General features: G+C 46.6%; 1 protein-coding gene across 1 annotated transcript in view; it reads right to left on the bottom strand.

Moving 5' to 3' along the window:
* Positions 1-23,339, bottom strand: part of LOC311117432 (unconventional myosin-VIIa-like) — a gene marked incomplete at both ends in the record, with an annotated part of 81,862 nt that overhangs the window by 34,726 nt on the left and 23,797 nt on the right. Inside the window, 10 exons of the mRNA XM_084192364.1 lie at positions 11,895-12,074; positions 12,701-12,919; positions 13,329-13,538; positions 14,983-15,201; positions 15,578-15,662; positions 16,749-16,843; positions 16,956-17,051; positions 17,230-17,388; positions 18,238-18,381; positions 18,786-18,952. Coding sequence (XP_084048490.1) covers positions 11,895-12,074; positions 12,701-12,919; positions 13,329-13,538; positions 14,983-15,201; positions 15,578-15,662; positions 16,749-16,843; positions 16,956-17,051; positions 17,230-17,388; positions 18,238-18,381; positions 18,786-18,952 — 1,574 coding nt within the window. The remainder of the gene's footprint in view (positions 1-11,894; positions 12,075-12,700; positions 12,920-13,328; positions 13,539-14,982; positions 15,202-15,577; positions 15,663-16,748; positions 16,844-16,955; positions 17,052-17,229; positions 17,389-18,237; positions 18,382-18,785; positions 18,953-23,339) is intronic.

Raw genomic sequence — 23,339 nt, 5'->3', positions numbered from 1 at the left:
GGTTAGAGGATAGGGCTGGTTAGAGGATAGGGCTGGTTAGAGGATAGGGCTGGTTAGAGGATAGGGCTGGTTAGAGGATAGGGCTGGTTAAAGGATAGGGCTGGTTAGAGGATAGGGCTGGTTAGAGGATAGGGCTGGTTAGAGGATAGGGCTGGTTAGAGGACAGGGCTGGTTAGAGGATAGGGCTGGTTAGAGGATAGGGCTGGTTAGAGGACAGGGCTGGTTAGAGGACAGGGCTGGTTAGAGGATAGGGCTGGTTAGAGGATAGGGCTGGTTAGAGGACAGGGCTGGTTAGAGGACAGGGCTGGTTAGAGGACAGGGCTGGTTAGAGGACAGGGCTGGTTAGAGGATAGGGCTGGTTAGAGGATAGGGCTGGTTAGAGACTAGGGCTGGTTAGAGGATAGGGCTGGTTAGAGGATAGGGCTGGTTAGAGGATAGGGCTGGTTAGAGGATAGGGCTGGTTAGAGGATAGGGCTGGTTAGAGGATAGGGCTGGTTAGAGGCTAGGGCTGGTTAGAGGATAGGGCTGGTTAGAGGATAGGGCTGGTTAGAGGATAGGGCTGGTTAGAGGCTAGGGCTGGTTAGAGGATAGGGCTGGTTAGAGGATAGGGCAGGTTAGAGACTAGGGCTGGTTAGAGACTAGGGCTGGTTAGAGGATAGGGCTGGTTAGAGGATAGGGCTGGTTAGAGGATAGGATAGGGCTGGTTAGAGGATAGGGCTGGTTAGAGGATAGGGCTGGTTGGAGGATAGGCAGGTTAGAGGATAGGGCAGGTTAGAGGACAGACAGGGCTGGTTAGAGGATAGGGCTGGTTAGAGGATAGGGCTGGTTAGAGACTAGGGCTGGTTAGAGGATAGGGCTGGTTAGAGGACAGGGCTGGTTAGAGGACAGGGCTGGTTAGAGGATAGGGCTGGTTAGAGGATAGGGCTGGTTAGAGGACAGGGCTGGTTAGAGGATAGGGCTGGTTAGAGGATAGGGCTGGTTAGAGGATAGGGCTGGTTAGAGGATAGGGCTGGTTAGAGGATAGGGCTGGTTAGAGGATAGGGCTGGTTAGAGGATAGGGCAGGTTAGAGGATAGGGCTGGTTAGAGGATAGGGCTGGTTAGAGGATAGGGCTGGTTAGAGGATAGGGCTGGTTAAGGGCTTCCGCATTTTCTCCGTGCTGCTGTGCTGTTTGTTGCTACTTGGCTACCTGCCAAACTATTCACGTTTTACTTTTAATGAACGTTTAATCAATCTCTGTGTTCAACAAATTTACCAACTTTTTAGTTTTGTCCTCACTCATCTTTTTTCGTTAAACTTTTTCACCCCGGACGTTTATCCCGAGACAGAAGAGTCATTTTCCTGTGCGTTTTAGCTGCCAACTTTACGTTATTTTCCTTTTTTCCATCGCAACTTTTTTCCCTTATTCAACTTTTTCACTCCGGACGCTTTATCTGGACATGGTTCGTCAACATCTTCAACAGCCGAAGCTAAGTAGTAACATTAACATGATGTCTTCTAATTGCAGTCGCTGTACTCATAATATACAGGAGAATTCTCGCCTTACGGCGAGAATAGCTGTGCTACAAGCCCAGCTTCAGACGCAATCGTTAGGCAAGGGTAATATCAGTGTAGGAAAGGAAGAAACAGCGTCTGTGCCACCAGTAAGTACAGACAGTAACGTTAGTATAAATCCCCCCGCACAGTCCCCGCAGCCGGACAACTTTCTCATGGCTTCTGGAGGGAAATACTGTTGGAATGCTCAACCGGTGTCGCTCATTCAGCCGACAGAAACCTTCAACCGGTTTTCCCCATTATGTAGCGAGTCGGAGTCTGAGTCTGAGTCTTCTCTAGTCTCTACTCCTCCCGTTACGGGGTCTGAGACTCCGAAGGCTCCCACCATTAGCTCTGACAAATTGAAAACCCTAGTCATTGGCGACTCCATTACCCGCAGTATTAGACTTAAAACGAATCACCCAGCGATCATACACTGTTTACCAGGGGGCAGGGCTACCGACGTTAAGGCTAATCTAAAGATGGTGCTGGCTAAAGCTAAAACTGGCGAGTGTAGAGAGTATAGAGATATTGTTATCCACGTCGGCACCAACGATGTTAGGATGAAACAGTCAGAGGTCACCAAGTGCAACATAGCTTCAGCGTGTAAATCAGCTAGAAAGATGTGTCGGCATCGAGTAATTGTCTCTGGCCCCCTCCCAGTTAGGGGAAGTGACGAGCTCTACAGCAGAGTCTCAGCACTTAATCGCTGGTTGAAAACTGTTTTCTGCCCCTCCCAAAAGATAACATTTGTGGATAATTGGCCCTCTTTCTGGGACTCACCCACAAACAGGACCAAGCCTGACCTGCTGAGGAGTGACGGACTCCATCCTAGCTGGAGGGGTGCTCTCCTCTTATCTACCAACATAGATAGGGCTCTAACTCCTCTAGCCCCACAGTGAAATAGGGTGCAGGCCAGGCAGCAGGCTGTTAGCCAACCTGCCAGCTTAGTGGAGTCTGCCAATAGCACAGTCAGTGTAGTCAGCTCAGCCATACCCATTGAGACTGTGTCTGTGCCTCGACCTAGGTTGGGCAAAACTAAACATGGCGTTGTTCACCCTAGCAATCTTATTAGGATAAAGACCTCCTCCATTCCTGCCATTATTGAAAGAGATCGTGATACCTCACATCTCAAAATAGGGTTACTTAATGTTAGATCCCTCATTTCAAAGGCAGTCATAGTCAATGAACTAATCACTGATCATAATCTTGATGTGATTGGCCTGACTGAAACATGGCTTAAGCCTGATGAATTTGCTGTGTTAAATGAGGCCTCACCTCCTGGTTACACTAGTGACCATATTCCCCGTGCATCCCGCAAAGGCGGAGGTGTTGCTAACATTTACGATAGCAAATTTCAATTTACAAAAAAAAAAATGGCGTTTTCATCTTTTGAGCTTCTAGTCATGAAATCTATGCAGCCTACTCAATCACTTTTTATAGCTACTGTTTACAGGCCTCCTGGGCCATATACAGCGTTCCTCTCTGAGTTTCCTGAATTCCTATCAGACCTTGTAGTCATAGCAGATCATATTCTAATTTTTGGTGATTTTAATATTCACATGGAGAAGTCCACAGACCCACTCCAAAAGTCTTTCGGAGCCATTATCGACTCAGTGGGTTTTGTCCAACATGTCTCTGGACCTACTCACTGCCACAGTCATACTCTGGACCTAGTTTTGTCCCATGGAATAAATGTTGTAGATCTTAATGTTTTTCCACAAAATCCTGGACTATCGGACCACCATTTTATTACGTTTGCAATCGCAACAAATAATCTGCTCAGACCCCAACCAAGGAGCATCAAAAGTCGTGCTATAAATTCTCAGACAACACAAAAATTCATTGATGCCCTTCCAGACTCCTTCTGCCTACCCAAGGACGTCAGAGGACAAAAATCAGTTAACCACTTAACTGAGGAACTCAATTTAACCTTGCGCAATACCCTAGATGCAGTTGCACCCCTAAAAACGAAAAACATTTGTCATAAGAAACTAGCTCCCTGGTATACAGAAAATACCCGAGCTTTGAAGCAAGCTTCCAGGAAATTGGAACGGAAATGGCGCCACACCAAACTGGAAGTCTTCCGACTAGCTTGGAAAGACAGTACCGTGCAGTACCGAAGAGCCCTCACTGCTGCTCGATCATCCTACTTTTCCAACTTAATCGAGGAAAATAAGAACAATCCAAAATTTATTTTTGATACTGTTGCAAAGCTAACTAAAAAGCAGCATTCCCCAAGAGAGGATGGCTTTCACTTCAGCAGTGATAAATTCATGAACTTCTTTGAGGAAAAGATCATGACCATTAGAAAGCAAATTACGGACTCCTCTTTGAATCTGCGTATTCCTCCAGGGCTTAGCTGTCCTGGATCTGCACAGCTCTGCGAGGGCCTGGGATCGGGAGAGACACTTAAGTGTTTTAGTACTATATCTCTTGACACAATGATGAAAATAATCATGGCCTCTAAACCTTCAAGCTGCATACTGGATCCTATTCCTACTAAACTGCTGAAGGAGCTGCTTCCTGTGCTTGGCCCTCCTATGTTGAACATAATAAACAGCTCTCTATCCACCGGATGTGTACCAAACTCACTAAAATTGGCAGTGATAAAGCCTCTCTTGAAAAAGCCAAACCTTGACCCGGAAAATATAAAAAACTATCGGCCTATATCGAATCTTCCATTCCTCTCAAAAATTTTAGAAAAAGCTGTTGCGCAGCAACTCACTGCCTTTCTGAAGACAAACAATGTATACGAAATGCTTCAGTCTGGTTTTAGACCCCATCATAGCACTGAGACTGCACTTGTGAAGGTGGTAAATGACCTTTTAATGGCGTCAGACCGAGGCTCTGCATCTGTCCTCGTGCTACTAGACCTTAGTGCTGCCTTTGACACCATCGATCACCACATTCTTTTGGAGAGACTGGAAACCCAAATTGGTCTACACGGACAAGTTCTGGCCTGGTTTAGATCCTACCTGTCGGAAAGATATCAGTTTGTCTCTGTGAATGGTCTGTCCTCCGACAAATCAACTGTACATTTCGGTGTTCCTCAAGGTTCCGTTTTAGGACCACTATTGTTTTCACTATATATTTTACCTCTTGGGGATGTTATTCGAAAACATAATGTTAACTTTCACTGCTATGCGGATGACACACAGCTGTACATTTCAATGAAGCATGGTGAAGCCCCAAAATTGCCCTCGCTAGAAGCCTGTGTTTCAGACATAAGGAAGTGGATGGCTGAAAACTTTTTACTTTTAAACTCGGACAAAACAGAGATGCTTGTTCTAGGTCCCAAGAAACAAAGAGATCTTCTGTTAAATCTGACAATTCATCTTGATGGTTGTAAATTCGTCTCAAATAAAACTGTGAAGGACCTAGGCGTTACTCTTGACCCTGATCTCTCTTTTGACGAACATATCAAGACTGTTTCAAGGACAGCTTTTTTCCATCTACGTAACATTGCAAAAATCAGAAATTTTCTGTCCAAAAATGATGCAGAAAAATTAATCCATGCATTTGTTACTTCTAGGTTAGACTACTGCAATGCTCTATTTTCCGGCTACCCGGATAAAGCACTAAATAAACTTCAGTTAGTGCTAAATACGGCTGCTAGAATCCTGACTAGAACCAAGAAATTTGATCATATTACTCCAGTGCTAGCTTCCCTACACTGGCTTCCTGTTAAGGCAAGGGCTGATTTCAAGGTTTTACTGTTAACCTATAAAGCGTTACATGGGCTTGCTCCTACCTATCTTTCCGAGTTGGTCCTGCCGTACATACCAATACGTACGCTACGGTCACAAGACGCAGGCCTCCTAATTGTCCCTAGAATTTCTAAGCAAACAGCGGGAGGCAGGGCTTTCTCCTATAGATCTCCATTTTTATGGAACAGTCTGCCTACCCATGTGAGAGACGCAGACTCGGTCTCAACCTTTAAGTCTTTACTGAAGACTTATCTCTTCAGTAGGTCATATGATTGAGTGTAGTCTGGCCCAGGAGTGTGAAGGTGAACGGAAAGGCTGGAGCAACGAACAGCCCTTGCTGTCTCTGCCGGGCCGGTTCCCCTCTCCACTGGGGTTCTCTGCCTCTAACCCTGTTGCAGGGGCTGAGTCACTGGCTTGCTGGTGCTCTTTCATGCCGTCCCTGGGAGGGGTGCGTCACTTGAGTGGGTTGAGTTACTGACGTGATCTTCCTGTCTGGGTTGGCGCCCCCCCCTTGGTTTGTGCTGTGGTGGAGACCTCTGTGGGCTATACTCGGCTTTGTCTCAGGATTGTAAGTTGGTGGTTGGGGATATCCCTCTAGTGGTGCGGGGGCTGTGCTTTGGCGGAGTGGGTGGGGTTATATCCTTCCTGTTTGGCCCTGTCCGGGGGTTTCTTCGGATGGGGCCACAGTGTCTCCGGACCGCTCCTGTCTCAGCCTCCAGTATTTATGCTGCAGTAGTTTATGTGTCGGGGGGCTGGGGTTAGTTGGTTATACCTGGAGTACTTCTCCTGTCTTATCCAGTGTCCTGTGTGAATTTAAGTATGCTGTCTCTAATTCTCTCGTTCTCTCTTTCTCTCTGAGAACCTGAGCCCTAGGACCATACGTCAGGACTACCGGGCATGATGACACCTTGCTGTCCCCAGTCCGCCTGGCCTTGCTGCTATTCCAGTTTCAACTGTTCTGCCTGCGGCTACGAAACCCCTACCTGTCCCAGACCTGCTGTTTTCAACTCTTAATGATCGGCTATGAAAAGCCAACTGAGAGACCTGAGCCCTAGGACCATACGTCGGGACTACCGGCCGTGGTGACTCCTTGCTGTCCCCAGTCCGCCTGGCCTTGCTGCTATTCCAGTTTAAACTGTTCTGCCTGCGGTTATGGAACCCCTACCTGTCCCAGACCTGCTGTTTTAAACTCTTAATGATCGACTATGAAAAGCCAACTGAGATTTATTCCTGATTATTATTTGACCATGCTTGTCACTTATGAACATTTTTGAACATCTTGGCATGGTTCTGTTATAATCTCCACCCGGCACAGCCAGAAGAGGACTGGCCACCCCTCATAGCCTGGTTCCTCTCTAGGTTTCTTCCTAGGTTTTGCCTTTCTAGGGAGTTTTTCCTAGCCACCGTGCTTCTACACCTGCATTACTAGCTGTTTGGGGTTTTAGGCTGGGTTTCTGTACAGCACTTCGAGATATTAGCTGATGTAAGAAGGGCTATATAAAATAAAATTGATTGATTGATGGTTAGAGGACAGGGCTGGTTAGAGGATAGGGCTGGTTAGAGGATAGGGCTGGTTAGAGACTAGGGCTGGTTAGAGGATAGGGCTGGTTAGAGGATAGGGCAGGTTAGAGGATAGGGCTGGTTAGAGGATAGGGCTGGTTAGAGGATAGGGCTGGTTAGAGGATAGGGCTGGTTAGAGGCTAGGGCTGGTTAGAGGATAGGGCTGGTTAGAGGATAGGGCTGGTTAGAGGATAGGGCTGGTTAGAGGATAGGGCTGGTTAGAGGATAGGGCTGGTTAGAGGATAGGACTGGTTAGAGGATAGGACTGGTTAGAGGATAGGGCTGGTTAGAGGATAGGGCTGGTTAGAGGATAGGGCTGGTTAGAGACTAGGGCTGGTTAGAGGATAGGGCTGGTTAGAGGATAGGGCAGGTTAGAGGATAGGGCTGGTTAGAGGATAGGGCTGGTTAGAGGATAGGGCTGGTTAGAGGATAGGGCTGGTTAGAGGATAGGGCTGGTTAGAGGATAGGGCTGGTTAGAGGATAGGGCTGGTTAGAGGCTATGGCTGGTTAGAGGATAGTGCTGGTTAGAGGATAGGGCTGGTTAGAGGATAGGGCAGGTTAGAGGATAGGGCAGGTTAGAGGATAGGGCTGGTTAGAGGATAGGGCTGGTTAGAGGATAGGGCTGGTTAGAGGATAGGGCAGGTTAGAGGATAGGGCTGGTTAGAGGATAGGGCTGGTTAGAGGATAGGGCTGGTTAGAGGATAGGGCTGGTTAGAGGATAGGGCTGGTTAGAGGATAGGGCTGGTTAGAGGATAGGGCTGGTTAGAGGATAGGGCTGGTTAGAGGACAGGGCTGGTTAGAGGACAGGGCTGGTTAGAGGACAGGGCTGGTTAGAGGATAGGGCTGGTTAGAGGATAGGGCTGGTTAGAGGACAGGGCTGGTTAGAGGACAGGGCTGGTTAGAGGATAGGGCTGGTTAGAGGATAGGGCTGGTTAGAGACTAGGGCTGGTTAGAGGATAGGGCAGGTTAGAGGATAGGGCTGGTTAGAGGATAGGGCTGGTTAGAGGATAGGGCTGGTTAGAGGATAGGGCTGGTTAGAGGATAGGGCTGGTTAGAGGATAGGGCTGGTTAGAGGATAGGGCTGGTTAGAGGATAGGGCTGGTTAGAGGATAGGGCAGGTTAGAGGATAGGGCAGGTTAGAGGATAGGGCTGGTTAGAGGATAGGGCTGGTTAGAGACTAGGGCAGGTTAGAGGATAGGGCTGGTTAGAGGATAGGGCTGGTTAGAGGATAGGGCAGGTTAGAGGATAGGGCTGGTTAGAGGATAGGGCTGGTTAGAGGATAGGGCTGGTTAGAGGATAGGATAGGGCTGGTTAGAGGATAGGGCTGGTTAGAGGATAGGGCTGGTTAGAGGATAGGGCTGGTTAGAGGATAGGGCAGGTTAGAGGATAGGGCTGGTTAGAGGATAGGGCTGGTTAGAGGATAGGGCAGGTTAGAGGATAGGGCTGGTTAGAGGATAGGGCTGGTTAGAGGACAGGGCTGGTTAGAGGACAGGGCTGGTTAGAGACTAGGGCTGGTTAGAGGATAGGGCAGGTTAGAGGATAGGGCTGGTTAGAGGATAGGGCTGGTTAGAGGATAGGGCTGGTTAGAGGATAGGGCTGGTTAGAGACTAGGGCTGGTTAGAGGATAGGGCAGGTTAGAGGATAGGGCTGGTTAGAGGATAGGGCTGGTTAGAGGATAGGGCTGGTTAGAGGATAGGATAGGGCTGGTTAGAGGATAGGGCCGGTTAGAGGATAGGGCTGGTTAGAGGATAGGGCTGGTTAGAGGATAGGGCTGGTTAGAGACTAGGGCTGGTTGGAGGATAGGCAGGTTAGAGGATAGGGCTGGTTAGAGGATAGGGCTGGTTAGAGGATAGGGCTGGTTAGAGGATAGGGCTGGTTAGAGACTAGGGCTGGTTGGAGGATAGGCAGGTTAGAGGATAGGGCTGGTTAGAGGATAGGGCTGGTTAGAGGATAGGGCTGGTTAGAGACTAGGGCTGGTTGGAGGATAGGGCTGGTTAGAGGATAGGGCTGGTTAGAGGATAGGGCAGGTTAGAGGATAGGGCTGGTTAGAGGATAGGGCTGGTTAGAGGACAGGGCAGGTTAGAGGATAGGGCTGGTTAGAGGATAGGGCTGGTTAGAGGATAGGGCTGGTTAGAGGATAGGGCTGGTTAGAGGATAGGGCTGGTTAGAGGCTAGGGCTGGTTAGAGGCTAGGGCTGGTTAGAGGATAGGGCTGGTTAGAGGATAGGGCTGGTTAGAGGACAGGGCTGGTTAGAGGACAGGGCTGGTTAGAGGATAGGGCTGGTTAGAGGATAGGGCTGGTTAGAGGATAGGGCTGGTTAGAGGATAGGGCTGGTTAGAGGATAGGGCTGGTTAGAGGATAGGGCTGGTTAGAGGATAGGGCTGGTTAGAGGCTAGGGCTGGTTAGAGGCTAGGGCTGGTTAGAGGATAGGGCTGGTTAGAGGATAGGGCTGGTTAGAGGATAGGGCTGGTTAGAGGACAGGGCTGGTTAGAGGATAGGGCTGGTTAGAGGATAGGGCTGGTTAGAGGATAGGGCTGGTTAGAGGATAGGGCTGGTTAGAGGACAGGGCTGGTTAGAGGATAGGGCTGGTTAGAGGATAGGGCTGGTTAGAGGATAGGGCTGGTTAGAGGCTAGGGCTGGTTAGAGGATAGGGCTGGTTAGAGGATAGGGCTGGTTAGAGGATAGGGCTGGTTAGAGGATAGGGCTGTTTCTGTGACCATATTACCACCACACTGGCAGTCATGAGTCAGTACCTCAGTAAAATGTCATGAGTTAATGGTAATCTCCTTTTATGCACTCTGGACATGCTTTGGTACTACCCAACTTGCTAACTACCATCAGGTCCTAATGGCCTGGTACTCTGGGCTCTATTGTCCCTCTAACCATCAGGTCCTAATGGCCTGGTACTCAGGGCTCTATTGTCCCTCTAACCATCAGGTCCTAATGGCCTGGTACTCAGGGCTCTATTGTCCCTCTAACCATCAGGTCCTAATGGCCTGGTACTCAGGGCTCTATTGTCCCTCTAACCACTCTGATGTAATTATTCGATTGTATTTGCATTAATGTCAAACACTTATCATCAAAACAGTAGGCCTATCGTACTTTTAAAACTCCCTTCACTGTGATTGATCAATTTGAAGAAAGAAGTTCAACAGCAGGTTGAAACAGTGTAAAACATGGTTGCTGTGGATGTTGTTTCAAAGCCTAACGCAACGAAACGGACAGCGCTTTCTACGGAGATGATTAATTCAAAACACCCGTACGCATATTAGAGCTTATGCATATGCATTAGTCTTATGAGCCCAAGGCCGAAAACCCCCTAACCTGAATTAGAATTATGATTGTGACGTTATACAATAAATAGCCTACCACATATTACCAAAACTGATTTAAGTGGTCATTGGTACGTAAATGGTCCAACCTTTGAGTGTGGACTGTATTATTATGCATACTGGATGGACTGAGTTACCTTATGCTACGCTCCAAAATGTATATCCAAGAGTCTGGGAGAGAACGTACAGCCCTAGGCGATGCTGTTGGCTCATTGATTGTGCAGGGCGGCTTACAGTTAGCCTACAATTAGTGCATTTGCATTCGATTTTGAAGAGCCTAGTAATAGGGATTTTTTGTATATTTTAATAATTAATTGGGTGACATTACCTTTAGCTATACAGGATATCTCACCACCATGGTATCCGTCTCCTCCTCTCTTTCCTTCATGACTTCATAGAGCGCGCAGACGGGCTGTCAACAGTTCAGCGAAATATGTTTAGTTGCCGACGTTCCCAGAAACAGATTTCACTTGGTTTCCCAAATGAAGCGCTGGGTGGCTGCAGGAACAGGGTTGGAGAGCCCATGGCATACAGAGTTTTGGCCGGAATATCACCTGTCGCGCAGGTTACCTTATGCTACGCCTCCAAAATGTATAACCAGTTGTTGATGCGCGGAGTGAAATAAGTGTTCTTATATTTATATCTCAGCTGCTCGTATTAAGCACAGCTCCGCTATAAAAACCGAAGTAGCCTACAAAACGGACCGGTGGGGAAAGACACCTCTTTTTACTATTCGAGTTCATACAGATGACGTCTTTTGCCCCCTGCCACTGTTCCTGCCCATTTAATAATGGGCCATTCTAAATCAAAACTAATTTTGATGTATTAGTAAAGGCAAGATTAAATTGAGAATAGTCTGATGGGTGAAAACATGATCACGTGATGAGAGAACAGCGTGTGCAGCCGGAGGCAAGGAACAGAGCGCAAGCTTTTTTTTGTTGCTACGTTCTCTAAATCATCAGTATCCTGTAGTCACATCATGCAGCCCAGATATGTTTAGATTTCTAACACGTGTTATTTAATAACTCTAAATCTAGTGTATAGGCCCCGTGTAGCTCAGTTGGTAGAGCACGGCGCTTGCAACGCCAGGGTTGTGGGTTCGATTCCCACGGGGGGCCAGTATGAAAAATGTATGCACTCACTAACTGTAAGTCGCTCTGGATAAGAGCGTCTGCAAAAATGTACACTCAACATATCCACTTGTTAAGCGCACTCGCTCCAGAACGGTAAAAATATCCTTTCTATTTTATTCGGCTAAATTCAATTATATTCTTCTTACTATAAAATCATATAATATAAAATAATGGCACTGGACATAAGCATATCTTGTCAGCTAAATGAACAAGCCTACAGTCTATGGCATGGTGCATAGCCAGATAACATACAGTAGGCCAACTCCATATTCTGTTTTTTCTGAAATACATGTTATTCATATCATAATGTTTCTTTAGACCGGACTAAAATAAATAATGGATTTATTGTGATGGTGTATATTATTATATTGATGTATTAGCCTTTTTTAAATGTAGATGTTCCAAAGGCCTGATTCAGCGACTTGTATGCTGGAGGCCTGGAGATGCTGAACCCTGCATATGTTCATTAACGGTCTATTACCATGAGACCTGGAGTATTTAGCATGACAATAACCAGCTGACAAAATGCCATGACTGCCACAGCCCTATCAGAGGCACTTGGCCGTCCATCATTTTGGTGTTCTTCATCTCCTGGGCTAATCGTAAGCGTGGGCTGGTGGGACCCACCTGGTCCAAGCCCACCATGTGGCTCAGCCTCCTGTCCTGCCTGGAGGCCAGGTCCTGATCCAGGGAGCTGTTAGCCACGTTAGCCCCCCTGAGGCCCCTGGCCCCCTGGCCCGGCACCAGCTTGGGCTCCGGCAGGTCCCCAATGAACCTCAAGATGATCCACCACACTGTCAAGGAGGCCTGTGGAAGGAGAGAGAACACAACGACAGGGGGGTTGACCATTTTTTTTTTCTGCGAACAATTTTGTATTTAAATGTATTTATCAATGTCCATCAAACATCGCAGTCAAATAAGGTAGGAGTTAAAGTAAGTGAAACGTATTTACTGTTAAACAAATGGTTATTTTAAGAAACAATTTAAAGCTGGGTTTAGGAGACCCCCCTAAAGTCCTCTGTATGGGTGGTCCTCTGTATGGGTGGTCCTCTGTATGGGTGGTCCTCTGTAGCTCAGCTGGTAGAGCACGGCGCTTGTAACGCCAGGGTAGTGGGTTCGATCCCCGGGACCACCCATACGTAAAAATGTATGCACGCATGACTGTAAGTCGCTTTGGATAAAAGCGTCTGCTAAATGGCATGTTATGTTATTATTATTATTATTATTTAAAGTGTGAGGATCAGGAAGATTATTAGCAGGGGAAGTTAAGAGCCACAGAGTTCAGTCCCTTTCACAACAATGAAGTCCTCCATGATGGCACCGGCAGTTTATTCAATGTACCAGTCACTTCTACTAGGCGAATCTGGTGCCAATTTGGTGATGGGGTTCTATCGGGCGGTTTTGACGAACTCTCATATCTTTCTGTGATTTACCATAACATCTCCTTCGTCTTCGTGGTAGAGTAGTGGCTGTCTGAGCCTCTGGCGGATGTGTGTTGGCGTGGCGGCGCCCTGGAAGTACATGGAGGCAAACTTGGAGAAGGAGTACTCATCCAGGTCGTCATAGTCCTCCTCTGGGATGTCCTCTACCATGGGCAGGTCATCCAGATCCACCTCCTCTGGTCTGGTCCGCTTTCCCTGCTTCTCCAGATCCTGACAGGCAGGCAGACAGACAGACGGTTAGAATAGATGCTTACATGGATAGTGTTCAAAATGGCACCCTATTTCCTACATAGTGCACTACTTTTGACCAGAGCCCTATTCGAAGTGCACTATATAGGGAATAGGATGCCATTTGAGTTGCAGCCATGGATATAGTGACTGGAGCATGATGGGAAACGTGGTTTCATCAAGGGTTTGGAATCATCAGGGTCGTGTTCATCAGGGCACACGTAGCAAACCTATTTCGCAAATGAAAAACAAGTTTAGTTCGGACTCATTGGACAAGTTCAGGTAGGTATTACACCTCTGTTCTCTTCTGTTTTATGCCCAATGAACATGACCCAGCCATCCAGGGACACTGCAACACCAGTAGTAACCACAATGCATCTTGCTTTCTAACCTTGAATCCGACAGGAGCCTGCCCCTCCTGCCCTCCCACCATACTGGGCAGGAAGCCAAAGATGTCGTCCACCATTTCCTGGTCCGTGACGGATTCTGATTGGGTGCTGGCCGCCTTCTCTCTCTTCTGTCGTAGCACCTCCTCCAGTTTCCTCTGCCTCTCCAGGGCTGCCAGCTCCTCCTCACGACGCTCCTTAGCAGAAAGGAAAGCCTGCGGGGGAACAGGAGATCGGGAGCACAATCAGTCATTCAGTTAGCATGGTCAATGTGTGCACACAGTATATCTCGTTAGTTAGGTTTTTGGTAAGATCTTGTCATTTTGTGCTAGCTAGCTAGCCAGCTAGATAAATAAATAAATTGGTCATTTAGCAGACGCTCTTATCCAGAGCGACTTACAGGAGCAATTAGGGTTAAGTGCCTTGCGCAAGGGCACATCGACAGATTTTTCACCTAGTCGGCTCGGGGATTAGAACCAGCGACCTTTCGGTTACTGGAACAACGCTCTTAACCACTAAGCTACCTGCCGCTACTATATACTATATATATTTTATTATTATAATGCACCGCTACGCCAGATGCTCAGAAGGAAACATCTTGGTCACGCATGTGCTTAGAACTTGTTATTGTTTTGGCCATTGAAAAGGTCTATGCCTGTTAAATGTAATGTCAAAATGTAGATTTCTGCCTAAATAGACACACCCAAGAGTAATTATTTATCATGAGTGGGCCATAAACAATAACTAGTAATGCTTACACTGCCAGAAATATTAGAATATCACCTTTCGGATAAAAAATAGTTATACATTTTTGTGGTGTAGTCACTTTTGAGAACGCATGCTCAAGTACACAGTACAAATATTATAAAAAATGTGAACATATGAAAAATCACGTTTATTTTCCTTTTCAACAAAAGTGGGAGAATAGGGCTTGAAATGTTTGAAATGCTTTCTAAACGCGGTAACAATCAAATTATTATATATACGATTTCACCTTTCTCTAGAACTGGAAAATATATATTACTATACTTAGTGACAGTACACAATTGGCACCATTTCATATAACGGATGACAGAGCATTTTGTGCCCGGCGTCCTCTGAGCGACGCAGAGACACCATTCAAATGTCTACTGACTCATTGCAACTTCAGCTTTAAGCAAGATATTATTTTGTCGCTCTGTGACCAAGAGAAAGTTGTCTTGTTTAAAATTCTACAACATGATTTAGTATTATTCCTGTTGAGAGCTCTAAATCCAGTGAGATGAGACCGTGTTTGCTGCTATCGCTAGAGTCTCCCGTTTCATATATAATATTGTAAAACGGAGCTTCGAGGTTCACAGCCAAGGAAGCTCGATCCTTTGTCTGGATAGGCCAGAAAATGTGACGCGTCGCTCCCTATGCAAATGAGGTGTCAGATTTCACGTACTGCATCTCAGATGAGAGCGGAGAACAGCATGCGAAGCGGGACAACCAGAGCGGTCCCGGAGTGAACACAGCAATTGATGTTGCGCGGTTCACAGAGCGCTCTGTACACACAAACAAAATGTTGGTTGGAACCGGTCCAGGACTGCTCAAAGTCCCCTAAATAGAGGACTTAACGTTTAAGAGATCAATACTGAACGGTGAACGTAGCATATTGAAAAGGTGAGGTCTTCTTACGCCTCTCTTCATGTTCTTCACTTGCTTCCTAGCCAGCATGCCCCTGGTGTTAGCCTGCAGGAGGACCACCGCCTGCCTCTTCCTCTGCCACTCCTTTCTGGCCAGGTACCCCCGTGACTGGGCCTGGAGCAGGACCGCAGCGGCCCTCTTCTGCTGGTAGTGGTACTGCAGCTGGCGGGCTCGGACCTTCGCCTGCAGACGAGCAAAACCCAGCTGGACCTGGAGGAGAGAAAAACCATAAATGGGTTATATGTAAGCTTGGCTTAAACCCATTTGCTCTTTGTGGGGGAGCATAGGTCGTTCACAAAACCTCCTCCTTATATGTATGCACTTAAGCACAACAGAATGTGCATTGTCGGGGAAATAACTGCACACCTCCGGTGGTATGAGAAGGTGAAAGGTTAAATGTCAGAAACCATATCACACAACAGTGTCATGGTATATTTAGATAGATGGTATATTTAGATAGATGGTATATTTAGATAGATGGTATATTTTGATAGAAGTGTATTTTTTTTTGGTGCTACGTCATTATGTTTAACTGTGTTCTGGATGGTTTGGATAAGTTAAAAGCTTGTGATCCACAGTAACTCACCACTCTGTACAGCTTTCTACCTTTGTGGCCTCTCCAGTGTTTCTGAATGACCAGCGCCGAGGACTTCTGTCTCAGGAACTGTCTCCTACAGGGTGACATTTAGAAGACGAAGACATCTCAATGGACTGTCACATTACATAACAACAAGAAAGCTTCAAGTTCCTTGGCGTACACATCACTGACAATCTGAAATGGTCCACCCACGCAGACAGCGTGGTGAAGAAGGCGCAACAGAGCCTCTTCAACCTCAGGAGGCTGAAGAAATTTGGCTTGGCACCTAAAACTTTTCCAGATGCACAATTGAGAGCATCCTGTCGGGCTGTATCACCGCCTGGTACGGCAACTGCACCGCCCACAACCGCAGGGCTCTCCAGAGGGTGGTGCGGTCTGCCGAACGCATTACTGGGGGCAAACTACCCGCCCTCCAAGACACCTACAGCACCCGATGTCACAGAAAGGCCAAAAAGATCATCAAGGACATCAACCACCCGAGCCACTGCCTGTTCACCCCGCTATCATCCAGAAGGCGAGGTCAGTACAGGTGCATCAAAGCTGGGACCGAGAGACTGAAAAACAGCTTCTGTCTCAAGGCCATCAGACTGTTAAATAGCCATCACTAGCACATTAGAGGCTGCTGCTGCCTATTGAAATCACTGGCCACTTTAAGAAATGGAACACTAGTCACTTTAATAATGTTTCCATATCTTGCACTACTCATCTCATATGTATACACTGTATTCTATTCTATAATATTCTACTGTATCTTAGTCCATGCCGCTCTGTCATTGCTTGTCCATATATGTACATATTCTTAAATTCCGTTCCTTACTAGTTTTGTGTGTATTGGGTATATGTTGTGAAATTGTTAGATATTACTGCACTGTCGGAGCTAGAAGCACAAGCATTTCGCTACACCCGCAATAACATCTGCTAAAACACGTGTATGTGACAAATACAATTTGATTTGAGACTACCATAGCCTGCATCCCAAATGGCACCCTATTCCCTGTATAGTGCACTACTTTTGACCAGGGGTCATAGGGCTTCGGTCAAAAGAAGTGCACTATGTAGGGAATTGGATGCCATTTAGGACGGCGATATATAGTGATGCCTTGGCCCCCACCCCCCCCACCATAGACTGTACATCCAGCTGCTTGGCCTGATATCATACCGATGCTTGTAGCCTCGCAGCACCCTCTGGATCAGCAGGGCTTTCTCGTTCAACTCCTTCATTCTCTCCAGCTCCAGTAGAGTGTCATGGAAGTCCTGGAAATGAGAGACAGCTCTTTTTACTCCACCTTCCATCCTTCAAACCCCGGATAGACCACTACGCTAGGGATGAAACCTAAAAAAGGTCAGCTGAACAATTGATTGTTACCTTCAAAAATATCTTTGTCTTGCCAGTCTTCCAGTCACCCTCGTGTCCAGCAAGAGCGGTCTCACAGATGCATTCGGCGCATTTCTGTAGTGTCTCCTGTAAAAGCAACACATTCTCTCATGGGGCTCTACACATGCCAAGTTATGAAGATATTTGGCTATCAGATTTAAACAACAAACATGTTTTCTGTGGTTGAGCCACGAGATGGAGTTAAGTTGCAGTGATGCAATAAACAATAAACAACAACAACAACATCTGAAACATTTCTTCTCACCACTTTGGGGTCACAGAGGGTGGTCTTGAGCAGCACGCGGTATCGCTCCAGGAACTCATCGAAGGTGTAGCGGATGGGATAGCCAGCCTTCCTGATCCTAATGGTCTCCATCATCCCAGAGTAGCGCAGCTGACGCATACACAGCTCTCTGTCAAACAGCTAAAACAGGGACGGATACAGAGCTCTCTGTCAAACAGGGACGGATACACAGCTCTCTGTCAAACAGCTAAAACAGGGACGGATACACAGCTCTCTGTCAAACAGCTAAAACAGGGACGGATACACAGCTCTCTGTCAAACAGGGACGGATACACAGCTCTCTGTCAAACAGCTAAAACAGGGACGGATACACACAGCTCTCGGTCATAACGTGGAGGTCAAATGAGAGAAAAAAAAACAAATGTGCGGACAGGGCAATGGAGTTACCAGCATAGTAACTGTAACTGACTTGAATTGAGGGTTTGTGATCGAAGAAGATACACTGTTAAGCAAGCAGCATGATGTCTGTTACATAACCACTACGTTATCAGGCAGAGTATTCAGAGGTTTCGAAATATGATAAGAGTACTATGAACGGTTTCAGATAAAAAATAAACACAAGTTAAGGGACAGACATTTCAACACAGCTCTCATGGTTTAAGGTGACTGTATTAAAACAATATGATTACATATTATAACTAATTTTTATTTTATTTTACCTTTATTTAACTAGGCAAGTCAGTTAAGAACAAATTCTTATTTACAATGACGGCCAAACACGGACGACGCTGGGCCAATTGTGCGCCGCCCTATGGGACTCCCAAATCACGTCCGGTTGTGATACAGCCTGGAATTCGAACCAGGGGGGTCTGTAGTGACGCCTCAAGCACTGAGATGCAGTGCCTTAGACCGCTGCGCCACTCGGTCTGTAGTGACGCCTCAAGCACTAAGATGCAGTGCCTTAGACCGCTGCGCCACTCGGGAGCCCAACTTAAGAGTATCTCTGCGATTAAAACCCTCCTGACGTACCATGGGCTTCTTGAAGTCGTTGGGCTTGATGCAGCGTATGAAGTAGGGCTGGCAGACTGTCAGGGTCTTCATCAGGGAATCTAGGGACTGTCTGAACTGACCACTCAACGTAGGAACACGCTTCTTAGCATCAGCCGCTTGCTGCTATAGAGAGAGAGAGAGGAAAAGGCTGAAGAGGCTGTGAGGGAGAGAAATATGACTATGCAAATTGCAGCAAATTAAACCGAACTGGCCTACTACGCAGTGGGCAATGCTAGTTGATATTACATCACTACCACTACAACCAGATAATGACATAATTTCAACCAGATAATGACATAATTTCAACCAGGTAATGACATAATTTCAACCAGATAATGACATAATTTCAACCAGATAATGACATAATTTCAACCAGATAATGACATAATCTCAACCAGATAATGACATAATTTCAACCAGATAATGACATAATTTCAACCATCTTTTCCCACTGAGTATCTGTGTATATTGAAGCTCCTCCAGGGTTTCCCAGCACCCCCAGGGGATTTTCTCAGGGCTCCACTGACCCGTAGAGAGTTCTTGGGAGTGATGAACATCTTGGGGTTGGCGCTGGCTATCACGCTATTGGAGGAGAGCTCATTCTGGAATGCCTGCGTCAGCAGCTTATTGGACGACGTCGCCACCAGTTGGATGAGGTCAGTGCTCAGAGCATCTCGGTTCTTGTCAAGGAAACCTAAATAACAAGATTATACTAGCGTGCATCCCAAATGGCACCTTCTTCCCTCTATAGTGCACTACTTTTGACAAGGACCCATAGGGTGGTGCACTATGTCGGGAATAGGGTGCCATTTGGGACACAGCCAAGAACATACAGGTTATATATAGAAGTATTGGGCAGGTTTTCACTACAAATAAGTAAAGTGGTGAAGTGGTACAGGTAGAAACTGTCATTTAAAACAGGTTAACATTCACAAGGCCGCATCACTTCTATGCGCGCTTCGAGGCAAGCAACACTGAAGCATGCATGAGAGCACCAGCTGTTCCGGATGACTATGTGATCACGCTCTCCGTAGCCGATGTGAGTAAGACTTTTAAGCAGGTCAACATTCACAAGGCCGCAGGGCCAGACGGATTACCAGGACACGTACTCAGAGCATGCGCTGACCAAGCTGGCAAGTGTCTTCACTGACATTTTTTAACCTCTCCCTGAACCAGTCTGTAATACCTACATGTTTCAAGCAGACCACGTTAGTCCCTGTGTCCAAGAACGCCAAGGTAACCTGTCTAAATTACTACCGACCCATAGCACTCACATCTGTAGCCATGAAATGCATTGAAAAAAGTTGGTCATAGCTCTCATCAACACCATCATCCCAGAAACCCTGGACCCACTCCAATTTGTATACCGCCCCAACAGATCCAAAGATGACACAATCTCTATTGCACTCCACACTGCCCTTTCCCACCTGGACAAAAGGAACACCTACGTGAGAATGCTGTTCATTGACTACAGCACAGAGTTCAACACCATAGCGCACTCCCAGCTCATCACTAAGCTAAGGACCCTGGGATTAAACACCTCCCTCTGCAACTGGATCCTGGACTTCCTGACGGGACACCTCCAGGTGGTGAGGGTAGGCAACATCACATCCGCCACGCTGACCGTCAACACGGGGGCTCCTCAGGGGTGCGTGCTCAGTCCCCTCCTGTACTCCCTGTTCACCCACGAATGCAAGGCCGCGCACGACTCCAACACCATCATTAACTTTGCCGACGACACGACAGTGGTAGGCCTGATCACCGACGACGATGAGACAGCCTATAGGGAGGTGGTCAGAGACCTGGCAGCGTGGTGCCAGGACAGCAACCTCTCCCTCAACATGAGCAAGACAAAGGAGCTGATTGTGGACTACAGTAAACAGAGGGCAGAGCACGCCCCCATTCACATCGACGGGGCTGAAGTAGAGCGGGTTGAGAGCTTCAAGTTCCTCGGTGTCCACATCACTAAGGATCTATCATGGTCCAAACACACCAACACAGTTGTGAAGAGGGCACGACAACGCCTGTTCCCTTTCAGGAGGCTGAAATGATTTTGCATGGGCTCTCAGGTCCTCAAAAACATTATACAGCTGCACCATTGAGAGCATCTTGACTGGCTGCATTACCGCTTGTTATGACAACTGCTTGGCATCCGATCGCAAGGCGCTACAGAGGGTAGTGCGTACTGCCCAGTACATCACTGGGGCCAAGCTACCTGCCATCCAGGACCTCTATACCAGGCGGTGCCAGAGGAAGGCCCAAAACATTGTCAAAGACTCCAGCCACCCAAGCCATAGACTGTTCTCTCTGCTACCGCAAGGTAAGCGGTACCGGTGCACCAAGTCTGGAACCAACAGGACCCTGAACAGCTTCTACTCCCAAGCTATAAGACTGCTAACTTGTTAGTAAAAAAGTTAACCAAATAGCTACCCGGACTATCTGCAGTGACCCTTTTTGCAGTAACTTTTTGACTCATCACATACGCTGGTGCTACAATTTACTATCTGTCACTTTATTAATAGTTGTACACAGTATCTACCTCAATTACCTCATACCCCTGGTACTGGTACCCAGTGTATATAGCCAAGTTATCATTGACTCGGTACTGGTACCCAGTGTATATAGCCAAGTTATCATTGACTCTGTACTGGTACCCAGTGTATATAGCCAAGTTATCATTGACTCTGTACTGGTACCCAGTGTATATAGCCAAGTTATCATTGACTCGGTACTGGTACCCAGTGTATATAGCCAAGTTATCATTGACTCTGTACTGGTACCCAGTGTATATAGCCAAGTTATCATTGACTCGGTACTGGTACCCAGTGTATATAGCCAAGTTATCATTGACTCTGTACTGGTACCCAGTGTATATAGCCAAGTTATCATTGACTCGGTACTGGTACCCCGTGTATATAGCCAAGTTATCATTGACTCGGTACTGGTACTCAGTGTATATAGCCAAGTTATCATTGACTCGGTACTGGTACCCAGTGTATATAGCCAAGTTATCATTGACTCGGTACTGGTACCCAGTGTATATAGCCAAGTTATCATTGACTCGGTACTGGTACCCAGTGTATATAGCCAAGTTATCATTGACTCTGTACTGGTACCCCGTGTATATAGCCAAGTTATCATTGACTCGGTACTGGTACCCCGTGTATATAGCCAAGTTATCATTGACTCGGTACTGGTACCCAGTGTATATAGCCAAGTTATCATTGACTCAGTACTGGTACCCCGTGTATATAGCCAAGTTATCATTGACTCGGTACTGGTACCCAGTGTATATAGCCAAGTTATCATTGACTCGGTACTGGTACCCCGTGTATATAGCCAAGTTATCATTGACTCGGTACTGGTACCCCGTGTATATAGCCAAGTTATCATTGACTCGGTACTGGTACCCAGTGTATATAGCCAAGTTATCATTGACTCTGTACTGGTACCCCGTGTATATAGCCAAGTTATCATTGACTCTGTACTGGTACCCAGTGTATATAGCCAAGTTATCATTGACTCTGTACTGGTACCCCGTGTATATAGCCAAGTTATCATTGACTCGGTACTGGTACCCCGTTTATATAGCCAAGTTATCATTGACTCGATACTGGTACCCAGTGTATATAGCCAAGTTATCATTGACTCGGTACTGGTACCCAGTGTATATAGCCAAGTTATCATTGACTCGGTACTGGTACCCAGTGTATATAGCCAAGTTATCATTGACTCTGTACTGGTACCCCGTGTATATAGCCAAGTTATCATTGACTCGGTACTGGTACCCCGTGTATATAGCCAAGTTATCATTGACTCGGTACTGGTACCCAGTGTATATAGCCAAGTTATCATTGACTCAGTACTGGTACCCCGTGTATATAGCCAAGTTATCATTGACTCGGTACTGGTACCCAGTGTATATAGCCAAGTTATCATTGACTCGGTACTGGTACCCCGTGTATATAGCCAAGTTATCATTGACTCGGTACTGGTACCCCGTGTATATAGCCAAGTTATCATTGACTCGGTACTGGTACCCAGTGTATATAGCCAAGTTATCATTGACTCTGTACTGGTACCCCGTGTATATAGCCAAGTTATCATTGACTCTGTACTGGTACCCAGTGTATATAGCCAAGTTATCATTGACTCTGTACTGGTACCCCGTGTATATAGCCAAGTTATCATTGACTCGGTACTGGTACCCAGTGTATATAGCCAAGTTATCATTGACTCGGTACTGGTACCCAGTGTATATAGCCAAGTTATCATTGACTCGGTACTGGTACCCAGTGTATATAGCCAAGTTATCATTGACTCGGTACTGGTACCCAGTGTATATAGCCAAGTTATCATTGACTCTGTACTGGTACCCAGTGTATATAGCCAAGTTATCATTGACTTGGTACTGGTACCCAGTGTATATAGCCAAGTTATCATTGACTCTGTACTGGTACCCAGTGTATATAGCCAAGTTATCATTGACTCGGTACTGGTACCCCGTGTATATAGCCAAGTTATCATTGACTCGGTACTGGTACCCAGTGTATATAGCCAAGTTATCATTGACTCGGTACTGGTACCCAGTGTATATAGCCAAGTTATCATTGACTCGGTACTGGTACCCAGTGTATATAGCCAAGTTATCATTGACTCGGTACTGGTACCCAGTGTATATAGCCAAGTTATCATTGACTCTGTACTGGTACCCCGTGTATATAGCCAAGTTATCATTGACTCGGTACTGGTACCCAGTGTATATAGACAAGTTATCATTGACTCGGTACTGGTACCCAGTGTATATTGCCAAGTTATCATTGACTGTACTGGTACCCAGTGTATATAGCCAAGCTATCATTGACTCGGTACTGGTACCCAGTGTATATAGCCAAGTTATCATTGACTCTGTACTGGTACCCCGTGTATATAGCCAAGTTATCATTGACTGTACTGGTACCCAGTGTATATAGCCAAGCTATCATTGACTCGGTACTGGTACCCAGTGTATATAGCCAAGTTATCATTGACTCGGTACTGGTACCCGGTGTATATAGCCAAGTTATCATTGACTCTGTACT

The sequence above is a fragment of the Coregonus lavaretus genome (assembly GCF_964263955.1).
Source record: "Coregonus lavaretus genome assembly, contig: HAP1_SCAFFOLD_1941, whole genome shotgun sequence".
In the NCBI taxonomy this organism is placed as follows: domain Eukaryota; kingdom Metazoa; phylum Chordata; class Actinopteri; order Salmoniformes; family Salmonidae; genus Coregonus; species Coregonus lavaretus.
Note: the sequence above shows the minus strand (reverse complement) of the source record. Positions and strands in the feature narration are given on the sequence as shown.